Source organism: Gobius niger (assembly GCF_951799975.1).
Source record: "Gobius niger genome assembly, chromosome: 14".
In the NCBI taxonomy this organism is placed as follows: domain Eukaryota; kingdom Metazoa; phylum Chordata; class Actinopteri; order Gobiiformes; family Gobiidae; genus Gobius; species Gobius niger.
The window spans coordinates 30,313,209-30,333,571 of NC_136865.1; the positions used below are offsets into that span (position 1 = coordinate 30,313,209).

Here is a 20,363-nt window from a genome sequence, read left to right on the forward strand (position 1 = left end):
AAATTCTACTCATTAACAGTGATTAAATTAATTAAAGTTCACATATTCATAATCGTCCTTCGGTCACGCTGGTCGTTTGTGTTTTATTGTCTGAAACGGAGCTGTTTCGTGTTTATCCGAGGCCCCGGAGGCCCCGGAGGCCGCTGTGGCTCCGAGCTGCAAAACGCCTCAAGGAGCGAAGGAAAGGAGAGGAAAGGGCGCTATCTGGCGGGGAGTGTGTGAACTGCAGGCGAGTGCTGACGTTTCTCCCTGTCTTTGTAGGAGACTAAACTAAACACGTTTTAGGTCAGTGTTTCTCAAGCTTTTCAAATAAAACCGCATCTGTGTAGATTTGTTAGTTCCATCCATGATAATAAAAGACAAAAGTGGAAGTGCAGAAGCCTCATTATGTCTCGATCAACATTCATCCATATTTCACTGTCTTGAGACCAGCCGTAGAAACAATCGGCCGATGACAGAGAGAACGCTGCAGCATTTGGATGATTTTAAGAAATGAAGTGGAAAACACAACAACACTTTCTGACAAAATAACTCTTTATTAAGTGCATTATTTACTCATTTACAGGATGTTCACCTTCTGTCCTTTAACATCAGGGCGGACTGGCCATAAGTCCATTCTGGAAGAGCACAGAAGGGCCACCGATGTCCTTAACCTCTTACCCTCCGCCTGAACCAAGCTTTACCCAAATCTAAAAGCTTGAATGAAAACCATGAAAATAGTGACAAAAACGAGGAGGCAAACGGAACAAAAACTTGAACGAAAAAGTGAAATAAAAAAACGTGTCAAACACAACAACAAAACAGTGAAAACAGCCACAAAAACGTGACCAAAAAACACGTCAACAAGCCACAAAACAAGTCATGAAAAAGCAACAAAAATGTGACAAAAAAGTGGCAACAACATGAGAAAGTTTCCATCACTTTTGTTGGCTTTAGCGTTCAAATGAGGCGTTACACTGTTGCTCTCCAGTCGAGAAGCTTTTAGATTTGGGTAAAGCCGAACTGAAGTTAATGCACTTGGTTCAGGCGGGGGGTAAGAGGCAGATTGTTCAGAGTCCAGGTCTGTTTTTCAGTCCCAGCTCGCCCCTGTTTACCCTGAAACAAACCCGACAGTTCTGGTTCTGGTTCTGGTTCTGGTTCTTTATTATTTCACAGACACCAGCCGCCTCAGGACGCTCATGGCGCCGAGGCCGCCCTGGTCGCTCTTCATGGCTTTGTGGATTTCCTGTTTGCAGACGGGACACTGCTCTGCCACGGCGCACAGCGCCTCCTGCAGGGCGTGGCGGGTGTCGTCGTCGGGCGGCGCCGTGGACTGACCCAGCGTGGCCAGCGTGTGTTTGAGCCAGCCCTCGTCCCTCACCAGCGACACCACCCACGGCTGGGACCGGGCGCAGCCGCCCAGAGCCTGCAGAGACAGCCTCCAGAGCTCGGCCGCCTCGTCCCAGGCGCCGGCCCACGCCGGGCTCACCGCCGCCGGGCCCGAGCCGCCGCCCGAGGTCAGAGCGCCGCGGAGGAACCGGAGGCAGCAGGAGAACAGGCGGCGCTGAGCGGAGTCCACCGAGTCTGAGGAGAGACACAAGGGTCAGAAGAGACACTGAAGAGGGAAAATAATAATAATCGAGAGGAAGAAGTGGAACCACGAGCCGTTAACCCGTCAGACTGGCCTTTAGGACGACACTTTATAAAAAGGTACATGGTCAGATTCTCTCACCTCTGGTCTCTCACTGAACTGATGTAAAACTAACTTAAACCTGCAACTGGTTATTTCTATCTGACCACTGAGTTTGGATCAGGGGTAGGCAACGTCAGACCTGGGGGCCAAACCCGGCCCTCCAGCACAGAACCTCTGGCCCCAAGATGATTTAGGTAATATTATTATTATCATAAATCAAAATGTCCTGGCAGAACATCCCACTTGGTCATATCTAATGTAAAACGGTGATTCTCAACACGGGGGGGTCGGGACCCAAAAGTGGGTCGCGAGTCTATAGGGAACTTTTATTCAATATTTTCCATCTGAAACTATCAATGGTTAGTGTTCCCATTTAACATGGGAACACTAACCGAGTTTGTTAAAATGTATTTAATTAGATTGTTTTGACCATTTTAGTCTTAAAGGCGCACAGTATCTACGACTTGTTCAACAAGAACCTGCGTGGAAAATACATTATTTTATACGATATATGACAAATTACAGTTTATTGTGGTCGCGGCTTGTCATCCTGGGGTGATGTTGGGTCGTGGAGCCACTTGCTACAATGATGAGGTTCAGCCCTTACCTCTGGTTTAGATCTTAGGCACGAATTGCAGAGATTTGACAGGGCTTCAGATGTTTAATTCTTTTAAATTATTAATATCATTATTATCTCTAATAAAAAATATAGGCTATAGTCTTAGTCTCGCAAAATTTGGAGGAACGGGTTCACCCACAGTGGATAAATAAACAGTTTGGTGTAAAAAGTAGGTTATTATTCAAGTCTCCTCCACATTTTTAATAAACCAAGTGTGTTCGTTTCCCTCTGACCTGTTTTGGTCCGGAGTCGCCCCATCATCAGAGCCAAAGTGCAGAAATTCGCCGCCAAAACCAACAGAGCGGGTTTGTGCATCACCACGGGAAGAGCTTCACTCAACAGGGTCTCCAGGTCCCGGAAGCAGGGGTCGCTCCTACAAAATAAAAGAGGCGTGTTCAGGCGCCGCAGGTGAACGTGCCGCGTGTGGTTTCCGTACCGGACTCGCTGCGGCTCGGTGACGGTGAAGTTGAGCAGAGCGGAGCAGGTCGTCTCTAACCCCGGGTCCCTCTGGGCGGACGGCGCCTCCTTCAGGCGGCTCCAGGAGCGGCGCAGGAAGCCCACGAGCAGCCGCGGGGCGTCCAGCGAGAGGAGCGCCTTCCTGGGAGCGTCTTCAGCCGAGAGGTGGCACAGCGCGGGCAGGAGGTATCTGGACACGCAGGGAGAAGTGAGGATCCTCCATTTTGGCTCGACTCCCCGTGTGATGTAACGTTACCTTAGCGGCTCCTTCCCTCCGTCGACCGCCATGTGCTCCAGCCAATCGCAGAGCTCCGTTCCCTCGCCGTCGCTCACGTGGCTCCTGCAGAAGCCGACGAGGAAGGGCAGCAGCGCCGTCACCTCCTCCTTCAGGCAGGACGTCTCCTCGGCGAGCCACGAGCAGAGCGAGCGGAACGAGGCCAGGACGAAGGGCTCGGAGAACCGGCGCTCCTCCACCTGGACCCAACACCAGGAGGATAAACAAAACAGCAGGAGGATAAACAAAACACCAGGAGGATAAAACAAACACCAGGAGGATAAACAAAACACCAGGAGGATAAAACAAACACCAGGAGGATAAAACAAACACCAGGAGGATAACTTTATAAACAGCTACAGTTACAGACATTTGCTGGATATTTGGATTTCAGCGTCTGTAGGATTCATTCTCCAAAGTAAAGTCGATATCGTTGAAATGACTGTTTGGTGATATTGTAAAATTGTAGATCTTCCAATGTCAAGAAATGTAAGGAAACAGTGAAAAGGGAGAGGGAATTGGTTAAAAAAAAAGAAAAAAAAAGGTAAATAATGGGCATAAAATTAGGAAGAATAAAAAAAATGACTAAATATTTGTGGTGATGACGATGATGAAGCAATATTTTTGCAAATTGTCCGAAAAATGTGCTACAAACTAGGCATGAGTGCCAAAACGGCCCCAGGGCCACGTGTGCCTTAACGTTTCCAGCCTTACTGGTCTACTTCCCCTCCTCCTCCCCTCCTCTCTCTCCTCCTCTCTCCTCTTCTCCCCTCTCTCCTCCCCTCTTCTCTCCTCTCCTCTTCTCTTCCTCTCTCTCCTCTTCTCTCCTTTTCTCTTCTCTCCTCTCTTCTCTTCTCCTCTCTCCTCTCCCCTCTTCTCTCCTCTCTTCTCTTCTCCTCTCTCCTCTCCCCTCTTCTCTCCTCTCTTCTCTTCTCCTCTCTCCTCTTCTCCCCTCTCTCCTCCCCTCTTCTCTCCTCTTCTTCTCTTCCTCTCTCTCCTCTTCTCTCCTTTTCTCTTCTCTCCTCCCCTCTTCTCTCCTCTCTTCTCTTCTCCTCTCCCCTCTTCTCTCCTCTCTTCTCTTCTCCTCTCTCCTCTCCCCTCTTCTCTCCTCTCTTCTCTCTCCTCCTCTCCCCTCTTCTCTCTCTCTCTCTCCTCCCCCCTTCTCTCTCCTCCTCTCTCTCTCTCCTCCTCTCTCCTCTTCTCTTCTCCTCTCTTCTCCTCTCTCCTCTCTCCTCCTCTCCTCTTCTCTTCTCCCCTCTCCTCTTCTCTTCTCCTCTCCTCTCCCCTCTTCTCTCCTCTTCTCTCCTCTCCTCTTTTCCTCTCTCCTCCTCTCCTCTTCTCTTCTCCTCTCCTCTCCCCTCTTCTCTCCTCTTCTCTCCTCCTCTCTCCTCCTCTCTCCTCTTCTCTCCTCTTCTCTTCTCTCCTCTCTCCTATTCTCTCCTCTTCTCTTCTCTCCTATTCTCTCCTCTTCTCTTCTCTCCTCCGCTCTCCTCCGCTCTCCTCTTCTCTTCTCTCCTCTTCTCTTCTCTCCTATTCTCTCCTCTTCTCTTCTCTCCTCTTCTCTCCTCCGCTCTCCTCTTCTCTTCTCTCCTCTTCTCTTCTCCCCTCTTCTCTCCTCTCCCCCCTCCTCTCCCCCCTCCTCTCTCTCCTCCTCTCCTCTTTCCTCTCTCCTCTCTTTCTCCTCCCTCCTCCTCTCCCCTCCTCCTCCTCTCCCCTCTTCTCCCCTCCTCTCCCCTCTTCTCTCCTCTCTTCTCTCCTCCTCTCCCCTCTTCTCTCCTCTCTTCTCCCCTCTTCTCCCCTCTCCCTCCTCCTCTCCCCTCCGCTCTCACTTACACTTATCAATAAAGGATTATCTCATCTTAACGCTGTAAATCTGCACATCTTACAAACGTTCACATTATTTTATCGGCCCCTCTAATCGCCCTGACTCGGCTGAGGAGATTTAAATAAAAATTCACAAGCACAGCATGAAATCAAAGATGTGCAACTGCGCTTTAAAACCACCAGGTGTCAGCATTTCCCTCTTTCAGGCTCATCTTTCACACTTTTCCCAGTCAGAACCTCCAGGTGTGAGGATCTCCTGACCTGCTGCAGGTGGTAGATGACGGCGGAGAAGGCCTCCTGCAGGACGCCCAGGACCTGCCGGCTCTGCTGCAGACTGAGCCCGGACACGGAGCTCTGCGCTGGGGTCTGGCCGGTCCCCGTGGTCCCCGTGGTCTCCATGCTCCCCGTGACGCAGGCCTGCTCCATCGCCGCCTCCATGATGCGGTAACAGCCTGAGCGTCACAGAGACAAACATTAGACGCTGGAGGAGATCAGGGGAAAACATGAAAACATTCACTTTGAAACCTGTCAGCTTATAATGATCATTCCACAAAATCTAAATAATGAACTGAGCAGGTTTAACCTCCTAAACCTCACCAGAACCGACCCAAATCTCAAAGCTACTTGAAAAAATAATCAAAATAACGACAAAAACAAGGAAACGAGGATGAAAACGCAACAAAAAAAGCCACAAAAAAGCAATGAAAGTAAAACAAAAAACTGACAAAACTCACCACCAAAAGAGCAATAAATAAGCAACAAACTGTGACAGTAGAGGGATGAAAGTGCAGCAAAAAAGTAACAAAAACTCAACAAAAATGTGGCAAAATTGTGATGAAAACACTGTAAAAGAGCAACAAGAAACGGGTAAAAATGAGATGAAAAAGAATATACAAGTACAAGAAATACAATACAAGGAAAAAGCTCTGTTTAGATCAGTTTTCTAGGTCTTAGCTTTCAAATGAGGTACTGGCCAACATGTTGTAAGCTTAAGGGTAAAGCTGAACTGGAGAAAATGCGCTTGGTTAAGGCGGGAGGTGAGAGGTTAAACTCAAGGTTTTATTTTGTTGATATATTATTTTTCCAGAGGGATTTTGGATCTTGTTTAGTAGTTCATAAAAAATAAACACAAATCTGTTTTTTGGGTTCAAAGGAATTATATATTTATAAAAATCCCTTTCAGAAAACATCGCTGTCTCCCACAAAGGAAATGACCATATTTGGATTACAGCGTCGTCTCGGCAACAAGATTGTAAAACATCCAAATTATTTATACTATATTTGGATAAAGCTAATAAGACAGTTCACTGAGGCACATTTGTACAGCAGGACCTTCTTCCGATTCAACCATTCATCTATTTAATCGATGTATCGATATGTTATGTCTTCGATCCGCTACATCGATCGGCGCTCGGCTCGTTTGCATCGATCCTGGCCACACATCGATGTTCATCGCTTTTAATTAATGGTCCTATATCATGCAAAATCGACTTTTTTGAGCTTTTAGCCATGTTGTTATGCTATTTCCTTATCAAAAACACCCCCAGAGTGGTTTGTGGCTTCATTCACGCAGCTCTCAGTAATCCTCCTGAATCCTGCTCTCTGAGGCTCCGCCCTCTCCTGGTGAACGACTGACCTGTTCAGTTGTGTCGTAACAGCGGAACGGAAGTGCTCAGCGTCTGTAATGTAATGTCTTAATTCTATGCTTACGGACGGATTTTAATTTGTAAAACAGCGTTTTCATTATTTCTGTCGTAAGAAAGAAACAAAGAGAAAAAAGAAGAGAAAAAAAAAAGAAACAAATAAAAAGGATGTGCCCGAGGTGCTTCCAGGTCAGCTGAGGCCAAAACAAACACATCGCGTCTGAACAGATCAGTCATGTTTGCGCTGCAGCTGAAGATGGAGCTCGTTATAACTGGACACACCTGTTCTTTATTCTTACCTAACGATCACGTCACGGAGAAAAAGAAGCGCGTTTGGCTACGAGGACGAGGACTTTATTCAACCTTTTTCAAGCACTTGGCCACTCGTCATCAGAAGTGTTTTTTTCTCCGGGATTCAGCGACTATCAGCAAAATATTGTTTTTCTGTGACTGTCACTGATGGATGTTTGGTGAACCTTCGCCAGAATCAAAGTGGATTAACTTTTATAACCAACGCGAGTCCCATAATGTAAACAGCGATGGAGCAGAGCGGTGAGTCAATCCAAACGCGGGTTAGCTTGTGTGTTAGCATATTAGCATGTGTGTTAGTATATTAGCATGTGTGTTAGCTTGTGTGTTAGCATATTAGCTTGTGTGTTAGCATATTAGCTTGTGTGTTAGCATATTAGCATGTGTGTTAGCCATTTATGAAGCTGTGTTGCAGATGTCAACTCCGTATAACTGCATCGTGAAGTGACTTCACTTATTGCTGTTTATTTATATTACGGTAAAGTTGTATGTGCGGAGAGAGGGGGCGGAGTTAACTGAATCGAAGCGTTGTGTCTTCCGGGTTTGAAAAATACCTCCAGAAAACACTTATATTTATCACAACAATGAGTGCTCCATAATGGTAGAGGTACAATATATCATATAAATGCCTATACTTAACTTTGGAATGCCTAAAATAGCAGGATATAGATCCTTTAATAATGATCGATTTGTATCGATATATTGGAAAGAAACATTAAATCAAAATACAATTACACTATTTTTGCTTAAAATATTGGGCTCCACTCCAGTTTTTCCCCCTCACATTTCCCAAAAATTGTTTTTTTTTAATTTTCCCCCGTTTATTCCTCACTAGTTTTTCAAAGTTTTTCCCAATCACACCCCCTCCCCAATTTTTTTAAAAATGTTTTCTCTATTTTCCCCCAATTTCCCCGATTCTTTGACCACCTATTTTCCCCCAACTAAACTATTCTCCAGATTTTCCCCCACTGATTTTCCCAATCCCACACCCATTTTCCCCCCCAATTGTTTCTCTATTTTATCCCAATTTCCCCAAAAAACAAAACCCCCACTCTGCCCTCCACGCTTCTCTGCTCTCACCCCGTCCTGGTCCTTACCCGTGAGCGTGTCCTGCGTCTCTGGGCCGACCCGGCTCCCCGGCGGCTCCTCCAGGCCCATCCTCACCTCCACGCAGGCGCGGTTCACCAACAGGCAGCAGAACTTGGGCGGCCCCGCCCCCTCCCAGCCGCACACGTCCAGCAGGCAGGCGGCGAGCACCAGCGCCGGCCCCACCTGCCCCGGCGTCAGCTTCGACTGCAGCATCGGCCTCAGCACCCCCCAGATCCGCCCGCAGACCTCCCTCAGCCGCTCCCCGTCCACCGGGGCGTCGCCGGGCGGCAGGAACCGGGCCAGCGTGCCGCACGAGTCCAGGCGCTCCTGCTCCGCCGCCCGGCAGAACTCCCCGGTGAGTCTCCCCAGCAGGGCGAGCAGCTCCGCCGGGTGCCTGCTCCACGCCTTCTCCTTGGTTTTCCCGGAGAGTAAGCATCCGAGCAGAGGTACGCCCTTCTCGTGGCTCAGAGTCTGGTTTTGCTCCACGGTTTGGCAAAGCGCCCGAACAGCGCCGCGGTTTAGGAGATGATCGGCGCCCAGAGGCAAAGAGCAGATCGAGGAAAGCACTTGGTAACAGTCTGCGGCGATTCCTTTGTCGATTTTTGAGAAAGACTCCGGCGAGGATTGGACATTTCCATCTCCTTTCTGCTCCGCCGGACGGCTCTCCGAGTTCCCCGGACGCCCCTCTTCGGCGTTCCCCTCGTGCCTGTGCGGGCCGGTTCCCCGGGAGAGGATCTGCAGGAGGACGGGGACGGTGCTGAGGAGCTGCGGTCGGTGAGCCACCTCCGGGTCGGTGCAGAGGGCGGCGAGGAGGGCGGTGCCCAGCGAGAGGAGCTCGTCCGGGGCTAGACCCGAGCTCTCGCTGCCGCTGCCCCCCCTGGTGGCCGTGACCAGGAGCCGCGCCGGCAGGTTCAGCCCGACCGCCTCGAAGATGCGCCGCAGAGTGGGTTTGTCCAACTGGCTCGCCGGACACAGGCGCGTGATCTGGAGAAACAGAACGTCGTCGGGGGGAAATTTAAAGGCTGTATACCTGATTTTTTAAACTAGAAACAATGACAGAGTGAAGCCACTAAAACAATATGTTAGTTGCCGTCCAAACTCATTCTTAAAGCAGTAATTTGTGCCCCTAGAGGCCATAAGCGCGACTGCAGGTGTCGTAGCATGTTGTGTTTTTTTACTCATTAAGAGTAAATCCTACGCTGACAGAAAAGACAAAGGAACAGAGGGATATTGTTCATTCAATTACACAATGGAGATCTTTTTTTTTTTTTCACTCAAACTTGGCTGTAAATACTGTTTAAGCGGCGCTAGCCCACAGTTAGCTTTGCCCGTTAGCCTGTTAGCTTCTTCTTCGTGATTCTATTAGTGTGTATTGGGGACTCCGACCCGGTGGCAGCAAAGTTTCAATTGTGGTTTTCTGGCCAGAGACACCAGGGGGAGATGAAAGACCTCCAATCATCCCAATAACAGGGCTGAAAGATATATTGTTATCATATTGATATCGAGATATGAACATTCAAAACATTAAAATCGAGAAAAGCAAGATATAAATGATATAGATTTTCATCTATAAAACTGCATTCTTTATTATTATGTCTTTATTTTTCTGCAAAATGCTTGATTTTCACCTAACCCATAGTTATATCATATCGATATCAAGATATTTGGCATGAATATTGAGATATGAAAGTTTGTTTATATCGGTAAATTAGTTACTTAGTATTGCTTTAACTTTTCTAACATATTTGCAATATCCTGACTCTTCACTCCTAAAGAATTCTGAAGATATTACTGCGCGGATGTCGAAGTGCTCCTGAAGTGTTATTACGCCTCACAATATAGTTCCCTTTTTAATCCGCTTAGAAAATCGACATGTTTAATTTTGTGTGACTATATTTGGATCATGTAACTACTCACGTAACCGTATTTAAATCGGGGAAATGTGAAAGAGCTTTGTCGCTTCTAACTTCACCCCCGTTTGGCCCCGTAGAGGAGAGGCTAAATGCTAACAACAGCTTTGGTCTTTTTGCGTGACTGAGCGCACGCACAAAGACCAGACAGGTACACATCAACTCGTCTAAGCTCAGGTAAGAACAGATTAGGGCGGGGATTTGCGATTCGATTTGATTCTTTTCGATTTAAAAACAAAATAACTGAACAGTAAATGTATTTTAAATATATATCTTGATTGATTGTATTTAATTAAAGTGCATCAACATAAACAAAACTGCAAAGGCAAACCCTTTCTCTAACTGAAAAGTCACCGTGCAGCAAAGATTGTTAAAGAGACTAGATGCAAGTTGGTCATTTTATGCTCACTACCTGACGTGGCAGTAGTAAAAAAAAACATATGAATTGATTTGACGTTCGAGCATACGAAAAACTTAACGTGGCTTAATGACTGTCTAAGACCTCGATGGGAGAGTGCCAGCCTCTTATTTGTTTCTGCGGCATCAGAACTTTTCGTGCTGTTTTGAGAAATTTAATGTACAGATTTATTTGTCGGCTCAACAACTGTGACAAAATGATTATTATGAGCTTGACAAACATCAAAGTTCGTGCCACGCGCTGCCAGTCTGAACTGTGGCCACACTGGTACAGTTGTCTGCTCTAAATGTTGTTGTGTGTTCGTTTTTGTTTTGTTTTTTGTTTTTAACTGGACCTCGAGTCTGCAATAAAGGCTGATGATGATGATGATGATGACCTACAAACTCGATTTTTAAATCAAATAGATTTTTTTTCCCAGCCATAGAACATATCTCAGTATGGAAAAAGGTTGGCCTGTTCCTTTAACCAAGGACATTTTCTCCAGTTCGGCTTTTTTTTTTTTTTTTTTTTCTGTGTTTTTTCCCCCCGCTTATAGTCATGTTTGGATCACTTTTTTTGGTCACGTTTTCGTTGCGATTGTCTTTACAGCTTATCAGCCAATGCAATGCCTCATTTGAAAGCTAAGACCTTGTAGTTTCTGAAAATATTATGCAAGTTTTGTTAAACAGGACTTACAGGTGTCGACAGGTAACTGGCTAGCAAAAAAAATGCCAAAAAAAAACCTCAAGAAGAATTTAAATAAATTTACATAAATATTGAGCGGAATATATTTATTTTCTGTCATGTATGGGACGAGAAGTCTATATAGTAATTACATAGTGACAGCCCGAACTGAATACAAGCGTCTCTCATTTGTACAAGCTCCAAAAATAAGCTTCAAATGTGCAAAACCATTCAGAAAAATTGCAATTAGATGTTTTAACAACGAGCTAGTTTATGTCTGCATTGTGAGGATTATGAACTATGAGTTTACGTCTTTATAAAGGTTAGCGCTAGATCGTATGCTCGGGAGGGACGGTCTGCTGTGAAAACGTGAGATATCATGACACAAATTAAGGTTAGGGCCAGGGAAATGGTTAACCTCTTAACTCCCGCCTGAACCGAGAGGATCTTTTTCCTCAAGTCATCAGATTTTTTTTTCCAACATTTTTTTGTTGGGTATTCAACTCATTTTTGTAACTTTTTTGTCATTTTTTATCACATTTTTGTAATTTTTTTTGTAACATTTTGGTCATTTTTTCATCAATTTTTAATCAATTTCTAATCAATTTTTTGTCATTTTTTTTTAAATAAATTTTTTATCATTTTTTCATCCATTTTTAATCCATTTTTTGTCACATTTTTGTCATTTTTTCGTCAATTTTTTGTCACATTTTTGTCATTTTTTTGTCAATTTTTTGTCACATTTTTGTCATTTTTAATCCATTTTTTGTCACATTTTTGTCATTTTTTCGTCCATTTTTTGTCACATTTTTGTCACATTTTTGTTATTTTTTTGTCCATTTTTTATCCATTTTTTGTAATTTTTGTGTGACATTTTTGTCATTTTTTCGTCAATTTTTCGTCACTTTTTTGTCACATTTCCATCATTGTTTTTTCCAGAAGCTTTTGGACTGGGGTAAAGCCAAACTGGAGAAAATGTGCTCGGTTCAGGTGGGAGTTAAGGGGTTAATTTTAAGGTTTAGGATTATTTGTATTTTTAGACAAACCAACTCATAGATCTATACAAAATCACAGCAGACCGTCCCTCCGGAGCATACGATCTAGCACTAACCCTTTATAAATGGTAGCTGATGCATTTATACATTACATATACAGCCTCCACTCACCATAAGCAGCGCCGCGAGCGTGTGACTGTCATTCTTGGCGTGTTTGAGCGCGTGCAGACACCGCTCCAGCACCTCTGTCTGCGCCTCACTCAGCCCTCCTTCTCCCGCAGACGTCTCCCCGCTCTCCTCAACGTCCTCCGTTACGCTTTCAGCCATCATCCCCTCGACAACTGCAAAACCGACAGCAGAAAACGCCAAAATGTTAGCCGAAAACCACGTGCATCGCCCGTTAGCGTCGTTACAAACAATAAAACTGCCTCGTTACGCTTCCGAACTGCCGCCATTGACAAAAACACGCGATTGAAGCGAATAGAACCAGATAAAAACCTTTAAATGAAAGGATAACTCACGTTGTTTACACCGCTCCCCTGACTTTCACGCGGCGTGTCCGCTGATAACGCTTTCCGGATTCGCGATGTCAAAATAATCGCGGAGCAGCCAATCAGAACGAGGATTGAAAATGGCGGGACCAATGGGAGCGGCGGTTGTTGGGATGTGACCGGCGCCATTTTGGCCGGTGCTGTCACTTCAGAGTAACGTTCAAGCGTCGTATATTTTAAGCCTTATGACCAAAAAACAACACGGATAATAGCAGAAACTCAACTTTACACATTTTAATAATGAAACTCTCTCATATATGAAGATTTTGGAAGGTTCTGATAAAAAATAAAATAAAATAAAAAACACGGATAATGTCGAAAAGTCATTTTATTTTGTGTCTTTTATTATTTACGACGGCGTAGTGACAAAAAAAAAGATTTTCGACTTTATTATAATAGATCCATGGTTTAAGCAATACCAAGTAACTTGTTTACCTCAAGACAGAGCGAGTCAAAACAAGAGTTAAAAATAGTTCTCAAGACAGAGTGAAATAGTGCTCAAGACAGAGCGAGTCCAAACACGACTTAAAAATAGAGCTCAAGACAGAGCGAAATAGTTCTCTAGACAGAGCGAAATAGTGCCCAAGACAGAGCGAGTCCAAACACGACTTAAAAATAGTTCTCAAGACAGAGCGAGTCCAAACACGACTTAAAAATAGTGCTCAAGACAGAGCGAAATAGTTCTCTAGACAGAGCGAAATAGTGCCCAAGACAGAGCGAGTCAAGACAAGACTTAAAAATAGTTCTCAAGACAGAGCGAGTCCAAACACGACTTAAAAATAGTGCTCAAGACAGAGCGAAATAGTTCTCTAGACAGAGCGAAATAATGCTCAAGACAGAGCGAGTCAAGACAAGACTTAAAAATAGTTCTCAAGACAGAGCGAGTCCAAACACGACTTAAAAATAGTGCTCAAGACAGAGCGAAATAGTTCTCTAGACAGAGCGAAATAGTGCCCAAGACAGAGCGAGTCCAAACACGACTTAAAAATAGTGCTCAAGACAGAGCGAAATAGTGCTCAAGACAGAGCGAGTCCAAACAAGACTAAAAAATAGTGCTCAAGACAGAGCGAAATAGTGCTCAAGACAGAGCGAGTCCAAACAAGACTAAAAAATAGTGCTCAAGACAGAGCGAAATAGTGCTCAAGACAGAGCGAGTCCAAACAAGACTTAAAAATGCATATAACTGAAAGTATTTTATCTACACTCTTGCCTCTTACTGTAATTGATTAATTCTATGTTGATGTTTTTATTGATTGTATTTGTTTTCTTATATTTATGCAACTGTGAAGCACTTTGAATTGCCTTGTGTATGAATTGTGCTCTACAAATAAACTTGCCTTGCCTAATAAATGCTTTCCGTAGTCCCTCTGGGGGTAATACAAGTGTTAATGGGATGATTGGAGGGTCTCTCATCTCCCTCTGGTATTGTCTCTGGCCATAAAACTACACTCAGTCGCCGGGTCGGAGTCATCAATACACACTAATGGAATCACGAAGAAGAAGCTAGCAGGCTAACGGGCAAAGCTAACTGTGGGCTAGCGCCACTTAAACAGTATTTACAGCCAAGTTTGAGTGAAAAGTATTTAGTCTCACAGACAAACAAGTGAAAAAACGTAACATGCCACGACACCTGCAGTTGCGCTTATGGCCTTTAGGGGCAAGAGTTACTTAGTGCTGCTTTACAGATGTGAATTTATGACAAAAAAGTTGCAAAATTGCTAAGAGCGGTGACACTATAAAGCCTTTAGCCTTAAAACGAATTTGTCACATAATTGCCTGTTTTGTCAGCTGCTTTAAGTCAAACTTGTGCACGACCGAGGTCTGCAACCCAAGGGCTCACGCACACAAGCCCAGGGAGAGCTGCGCTTGCACAGGAGAACAGCTGTAAGCGACTGGGTCAACCTGAGCAGCTTGTTTTTGGAAGTCGGGGGAAACCTGGGTGGCTGTCTTCAATCTCCTGTGATCCTCCAGTGCAGCGCCTCCTGGGTTTGTCCCTGTATCAGAGCATGGTGTCCTGCACTGGTCAGCTCCTTCCTCTTCCTCCTGTGCAGCTCAGTCTTTCACCGTCTTCTGGGAGGCGCTTAGCAGTTAATCGTTTTTTCCTTCTCACGTTTATGATAATGCTCCTTGTCAACATGAACATGCTTGATATTTTGCATAATCTCCCTAAGCAAAGTATACAGTTCAGCTGCTTTTATTTTGGAGGCCAACCCAGGAACATCTTTAAAAAAAACTCTTGCAAATTTGCTATTTTCTTTCCTCACAAATTAGCATGTTTAAACTTGAAAATCTTTTTTTTTTTTCGTCACTAGATGGCCCTAATATGCCGTACTAATACATTAACTAAATACAACAAAAACGTCATTAAGCAAATAAAATAAAAACGTCATTAAAGGAGCTATCCATGACTTTTTAATTTTCAGTTATCGGAATACAATTTGTTTTGTCCTTTAGTATATGGTAAAAGCAGACATTGATCCAAAAAATACTGGTTTTAAAGCCTTTTAAACAGTCAAAGGCATATTTTACAGTGAAGTGACAGTTTCCTCCTGAAAGTTGTGAAACCTGGTTTAAACTCAGTCCCTGTGACGAATTTTGATGTTGTAAAGGAAAGTTTGAGATTAGTTTGGACCAAAAAATAGCAATTTGATATTTGAGTGACCCTGTGTCTTTGTACAATCAGGTATAGCTCCTTTAACCTCTTATCATTGTTTTCATTTTTGTCACATTTTAGTTGAGTTTTGTCACATTTTTGTTGAATTTTTGTCACATTTTTGTTGAATTTTTGTTGAATTTTTGTTGAATTTTTGTCACATTTTTGTCACATTTTTGTCACATTTTTGTCACATTTTTGTTAAATTAGTGTCATTTTTTGTTGAATTTTCGTCACATTTTTGTTGAGTTTTTGTCACATTTTTGCCACATTTTTGTTGAAGTTTTGTCACATTTTTGTTGAAGTTTTGTCACATTTTTGTCACATTTTTGTCACATTTTTGTTGAAGTTTTGTCACATTTTTGTTGAATTTTTGTCACATTTTTGTTGAAGTTTTGTCACATTTTTGTCACATTTTTGTTGAATTTTTGTTGAATTTTTGTTGAATTTTTGTTGAATTTTTGTTGATTTTTTGTTGATTTTTTGTTGAATTTTTGTCACATTTTTGTTGAATTTTTGTCACATTTTTGTTGAATTTTTGTTGATTTTTTATCACATTTTTGTTGAAGTTTTGTCACATTTTTGTCACATTTTTGTCACATTTTTGTTGAAGTTTTGTTGAATTTTTGTTGAATTTTTGTTGATTTTTTGTTGATTTTTTGTTGAATTTTTGTCACATTTTTGTTGAATTTTTGTCACATTTTTGTTGAATTTTTGTTGATTTTTTATCACATTTTCATTTAATTTTTGTCACATTTTTGTTGAATTTTTGTCACATTTTTGTTGCGTTTACATCCTTGTTTTCTTCTCATTTTTTGTGGCTGTTTTGGTGCTTTTTTCCCCAAGAAGCTTTTTGATTAGGGTAAAGCCAAACTGGAGAAAATGGGATCCGTTCAGGTGGGACTTAAGAGGTTAGGCAAAAATAAACCCGTGAAAAAAATAAAAAAATAAAATAATGACGTGTGCTTTTACTTTGAAACGTCGGCGCTCACCGGAAGTAGTATCATCCTGGTTTGGAGCCGCATCAGCTGAACATGCCAAAGGAACACTGACCCAATTTACGTCCCGGGACCAAGAAGCTGCGACGATGACACGGCTCGCGGAGGGTAAACACGAAGCGGAGGACTCTATCGTTGCTTTTGGCTGTAAGAACACAATAATACCGTTGATTTTTCCGGACATATTGCTCTGAAACCCGCGCGGGGGCTAGTAGTAGTAGCAGCGGCGTGTGGTGTACGTGAAGGAGATGATGCAGCCTGCAAGGTGCTTTTATTGGGTTATCCGGGATTATAACCGAGAATTACCGTATCCTCACCTCCCCTTCGCTTTTCACTGCGAGTACACGCTTATATAATTCCCCCCCAATATCTGGAATGACACGTTATTCCCGTGCTTGCGTTTGGGAGGTGGTTTTCATTGGAATAGTGTCTACGCAGGTGCATTTTCTCCTGATGTTGCAACGTGTGACAAACAGACACGCTGCTGCTTAAGCCTCATTTATTTATGTAGAAGCGGGAAAGAACGTACGACGAGAATAACCTGTTTGCATTATTCATGTGGACGTTGCACGACGTATTTGCCTGTTTATTCACAGCAGTACCCAGAGCCGTGGGAAGATGTTTTAGCTAGGGGGTGCTGAGGGACTAAATGTGCCCCCAAAACGCTTTTTCTGCGCGTGTTTCCTATTTGTTATCAGATTGTTTTTCCATCATTTTTTTGTTGGGTGTTCAATTCATTTTGGTAACTTTTATCACATTTTTGTCATTTTTTTTAGTCACATTTTTATCACATTTTTGTAGTATTTTTTTTTATCACATTTTGTCACATTTTTGTCATTTTTTTGTGAATTTTTTATCAAATTTGTGTCATTTTTTGTCACATTTTTATCACATTTTTGTCACATTTTTGTAGTAATTTTTTTGTCACATTTTGTCACATTTGTCATTTTTTGGTCAATTTTTTTTTCTTTTTTTCATCAATTTTTCGTCGTTTTTTTAAAATTTTTTGTCATTTTTTGTCACATTTTTATCACATTTTTGTCACATTTTTGTAGTAATTTTTTTGTCACATTTGTCATTTTTTGGTCAAATTTTTTGTTATTTGTTCATCAATTTTTATTCACTTTTTTGTCACATTTTGTCACATTTTTGTCATTTTTTTGTATATTTTTTATCAAATATTTGTCATTTTTTGTCACATTTTTGTCAATTTTTTGTAGTAATATTTTTGTCAAACTTTTGTCACATTTTTGTCATTTTTTCGTGAATTTTTTATCAAATATTTGTCATTTTTTGTCACATTTTTATCACATTTTTGTCAAATTTTTGTAGTAATTTTTTTGTCACATTTGTCATTTTTTTAAATCAAATTTTGTGTCATTTTTTCATCCATTTTGCGTCACTTTTTTGTCACATTTTTTTCCACATTTTTTTTCATTTTTTCGTCAATTTCTCGTCACTTTTTTGTCACATTTCCATCACTGTTTTTGTCTCAGTTTTGTCGCTATTTTCACAGCTTTTTTCCAGAAGCTTTTGGACTGGGGTAAAGCCAAACTGGAGAAAATGTGCTCGGTTCTGGTGGGAGTTAAGGGGTTAATATTGCCTGCTGTTCCCAAACTATCCAACAGGGGGTGCTACAGCCCCCTGATCACCCTGGGTTCCCACGGCCTTGGCTGTACCGTTTTCTTAGATGTTTTAGTTGGTTTGCTGCACTGTGAGTAATCTTTGGTCTGGTCTGTGGTGGCTACAGGTTTGATACTTTGCAACATCAAAGTTTATGGGATAGAATGAATTGATGGGGGGAAAAACGCTGCTGATTCTTTAAAAAATGCCTGAAATTTTAGTTACACCTTAACCTCTTCCCACCCGCCTGAACCGAATGCATTCTGTCCTCTTTGGCCATTATATAGGCCTGTGTAACACCTCATTTGAAAGCTAAGACCCACAAAACTGATCTTTTTCCTCGCGTTGTTGCTGTGTTGAGTCACCTTTTGTATGTTTTTTTTTTAGTTTAGAGCTTAGAGTTTTTGTCATTTTTTGTTGAATTTTTGTCACATTTTTGTTGAATTTTTGTCACATTTTTGTTGAATTTTTTTCACATTTTTGTTGATTTTTTGTCATTTTTGCAGAAGTTTTGTTGATTTTTTTGTCACATTTTTATTGAATTTTTGTCACATTTTTAGTGATTTTTTGTAATTTTTTGGTGATTTTTTGTCACATTTTTGTCACATTTTTTTTTTAGTTTTTCTCACTTTTTTGTTGCGTTTACATCCTTGTTTTCTTCTTATTTTTTGTGGCTGTTTTGGTGCTTTTTTCCCAAGAAGCTTTTTGATTAGGGTAAAAGCCAAACTGGAGAAAATGGGATCCGTTCAGGTGGGACTTAAGAGGTTAAAGTGCACATTATACATAGTTAACACAATTAAACCCAGATTTCTTTAGTTTGGCCGTGATGTTTATAGTTTCACACCGACAGGAAGTGACATAGATAAACTGTTGCCGTGCCGACCATGTTAAGTCAACGGGAAATGAGTCAGAGGCCCCGTCCGAAACGAGCAGATTGGTCAGAGCTCTGACACCAAACCGGATGTGCGTGAGCGTCCGCCATGATGAGAAGTGTCCGAATTGGGCTGTCAGTGAGGAAGGAGCTGGGGGGTTTACTATCATGGCCACTTTAGCATAGGGACCTCTGGTGCTAACTATCATGGCCACTTTAGCATAGTGACCTCTGATGCTAACTATCATGGCCACTTTAGCATAGGGACCTCTGGTGCTAACTATCATGGCCACTTTAGCATAGGGACCTCTGATGCTAACTATCATGGCCACTTTAGCATAGTGACCTCTGATGCTAACTATCATGGCCACTTTAGCATAGGGACCTCTGATGCTAACTATCATGGCCACTTTAGCATAGTGACCTCTGATGCTAACTATCATGGCCACTTTAGCATAGGGACCTCTGGTGCTAACTATCATGGCCACTTTAGCATAGGGACCTCTGATGCTAACTATCATAGCCACTTTAGCATAGGGACCTCTGATGCTAACTATCATAGCCACTTTAGCATAGGGACCTCTGATGCTAACTATCATAGCCACTTTAGCATAGGGACCTCTGATGCTAACTATCATAGCCACTTTAGCATAGGGACCTCTGATGCTAACTATCATGGCCACTTTAGCATAGGGACCTCTGATGTAACTAACCGGTGATTAGGAGCTATGTGCCGTCCCATAAGCCACTGCGCCAATCACCCCCCTCGCCCCCACCCGCGAGTAATTCATGCGCAACCACTGTTGATTGAAGCACATTTAATGATAAAAATATAGGAAAAGATTCTGCACAAGCCAAGCTTTATAAAAGTGATAAATCCATGTTGTCGTCCCCACAGCTCAGTCACATGTCAGTGTTAAAGAGGAAACTCAGGAAACGGATTAAATGAAGCAGTTTGTGCTTTTTTTTTTTCAGTTAGTAGAAACTTAAAAGGACTATACAGAGTTTAAAAATGTTAAAATTAAGTATTTTCCTCCCCCTACATGTTTTAACAATGTCCTAATGTGTAGAATGAGCTGAAGTCCGAAGTGCCGTCATGCACGAGCCTAAATTAACAGGCCACCGTTTTTCCATACTGAGATATGTTCTTACCTTAGCTTTGACGAGTTCTGTAGGACCTGTCTGATCTTCACCCGTGCCTTCAGTCACGTAAACACAGCGCAGACGGCGTTAGCATTTAGCCTCTCCCTCTCTCCACTATAGCTCCAAAACAGGTCAAGATAGAAGCTACCAAGCTCTTCCACGTTTTCCCTATTTAAATATGGTTACGTGAAGTGTTCCACTACAAAGTATAATTACACAAAATTAAACAATGTGGATTTTCTAATCGGATAAAAGGGGGAACTATATTGTAAGGCGTAATAATACCAGGAGTAATTTGGCATCCGCACAGTAAAGTGAAGATTACTGCGCAGATTTCGAACTACTCCTGTTATTATTACACCTTACAATATAGTCCCCCTTTTATCCGCTTAGAAAATCCACATTGTTTAATTTTGTGTAATTATACTTTGTAGTGTAACTCTTCACGTAACCATATTTAAATCGGGAAAACGTGGAAGAGCTTGGTAGCTTCTATCTTGACCTGTTTTGGAGCTATAGAGGAGAGAGGGAGAGGCTAAATGCTAACGCCGTCTGCGCTGTGTTTACGTGACTGAAGGCACGGGTGAAGATCAGACAGGTCCTAAAGAACTCGTCAAAGCTAAGGTAAGAACATATCTCAGTATGTAAAAAC

At 42.6% G+C, this 20,363-nt stretch overlaps 2 protein-coding genes across 2 annotated transcripts in view; one reads left to right on the plus strand and one right to left on the minus strand.

Annotated features, from left to right (window-relative positions):
- The window catches only part of psmb2 (proteasome 20S subunit beta 2), a 221,323-nt gene that overhangs the window by 65,469 nt on the left and 135,491 nt on the right, over window positions 1–20,363 (plus strand). The gene's annotated exons all lie outside the window — the stretch shown is intronic.
- ncdn (neurochondrin) lies at window positions 1,137–12,199 on the minus strand (the record flags this gene model as incomplete). Its single annotated transcript, XM_079570437.1, has 7 exons — window positions 1,137–1,563; window positions 2,525–2,664; window positions 2,728–2,937; window positions 3,004–3,221; window positions 5,107–5,297; window positions 7,895–8,870; window positions 12,044–12,199. The coding sequence occupies 7 exons, from the start codon at window positions 12,197–12,199 to the stop codon at window positions 1,145–1,147; spliced, it is 2,310 nt and encodes a 769-aa protein (XP_079426563.1). The 3' UTR covers window positions 1,137–1,144.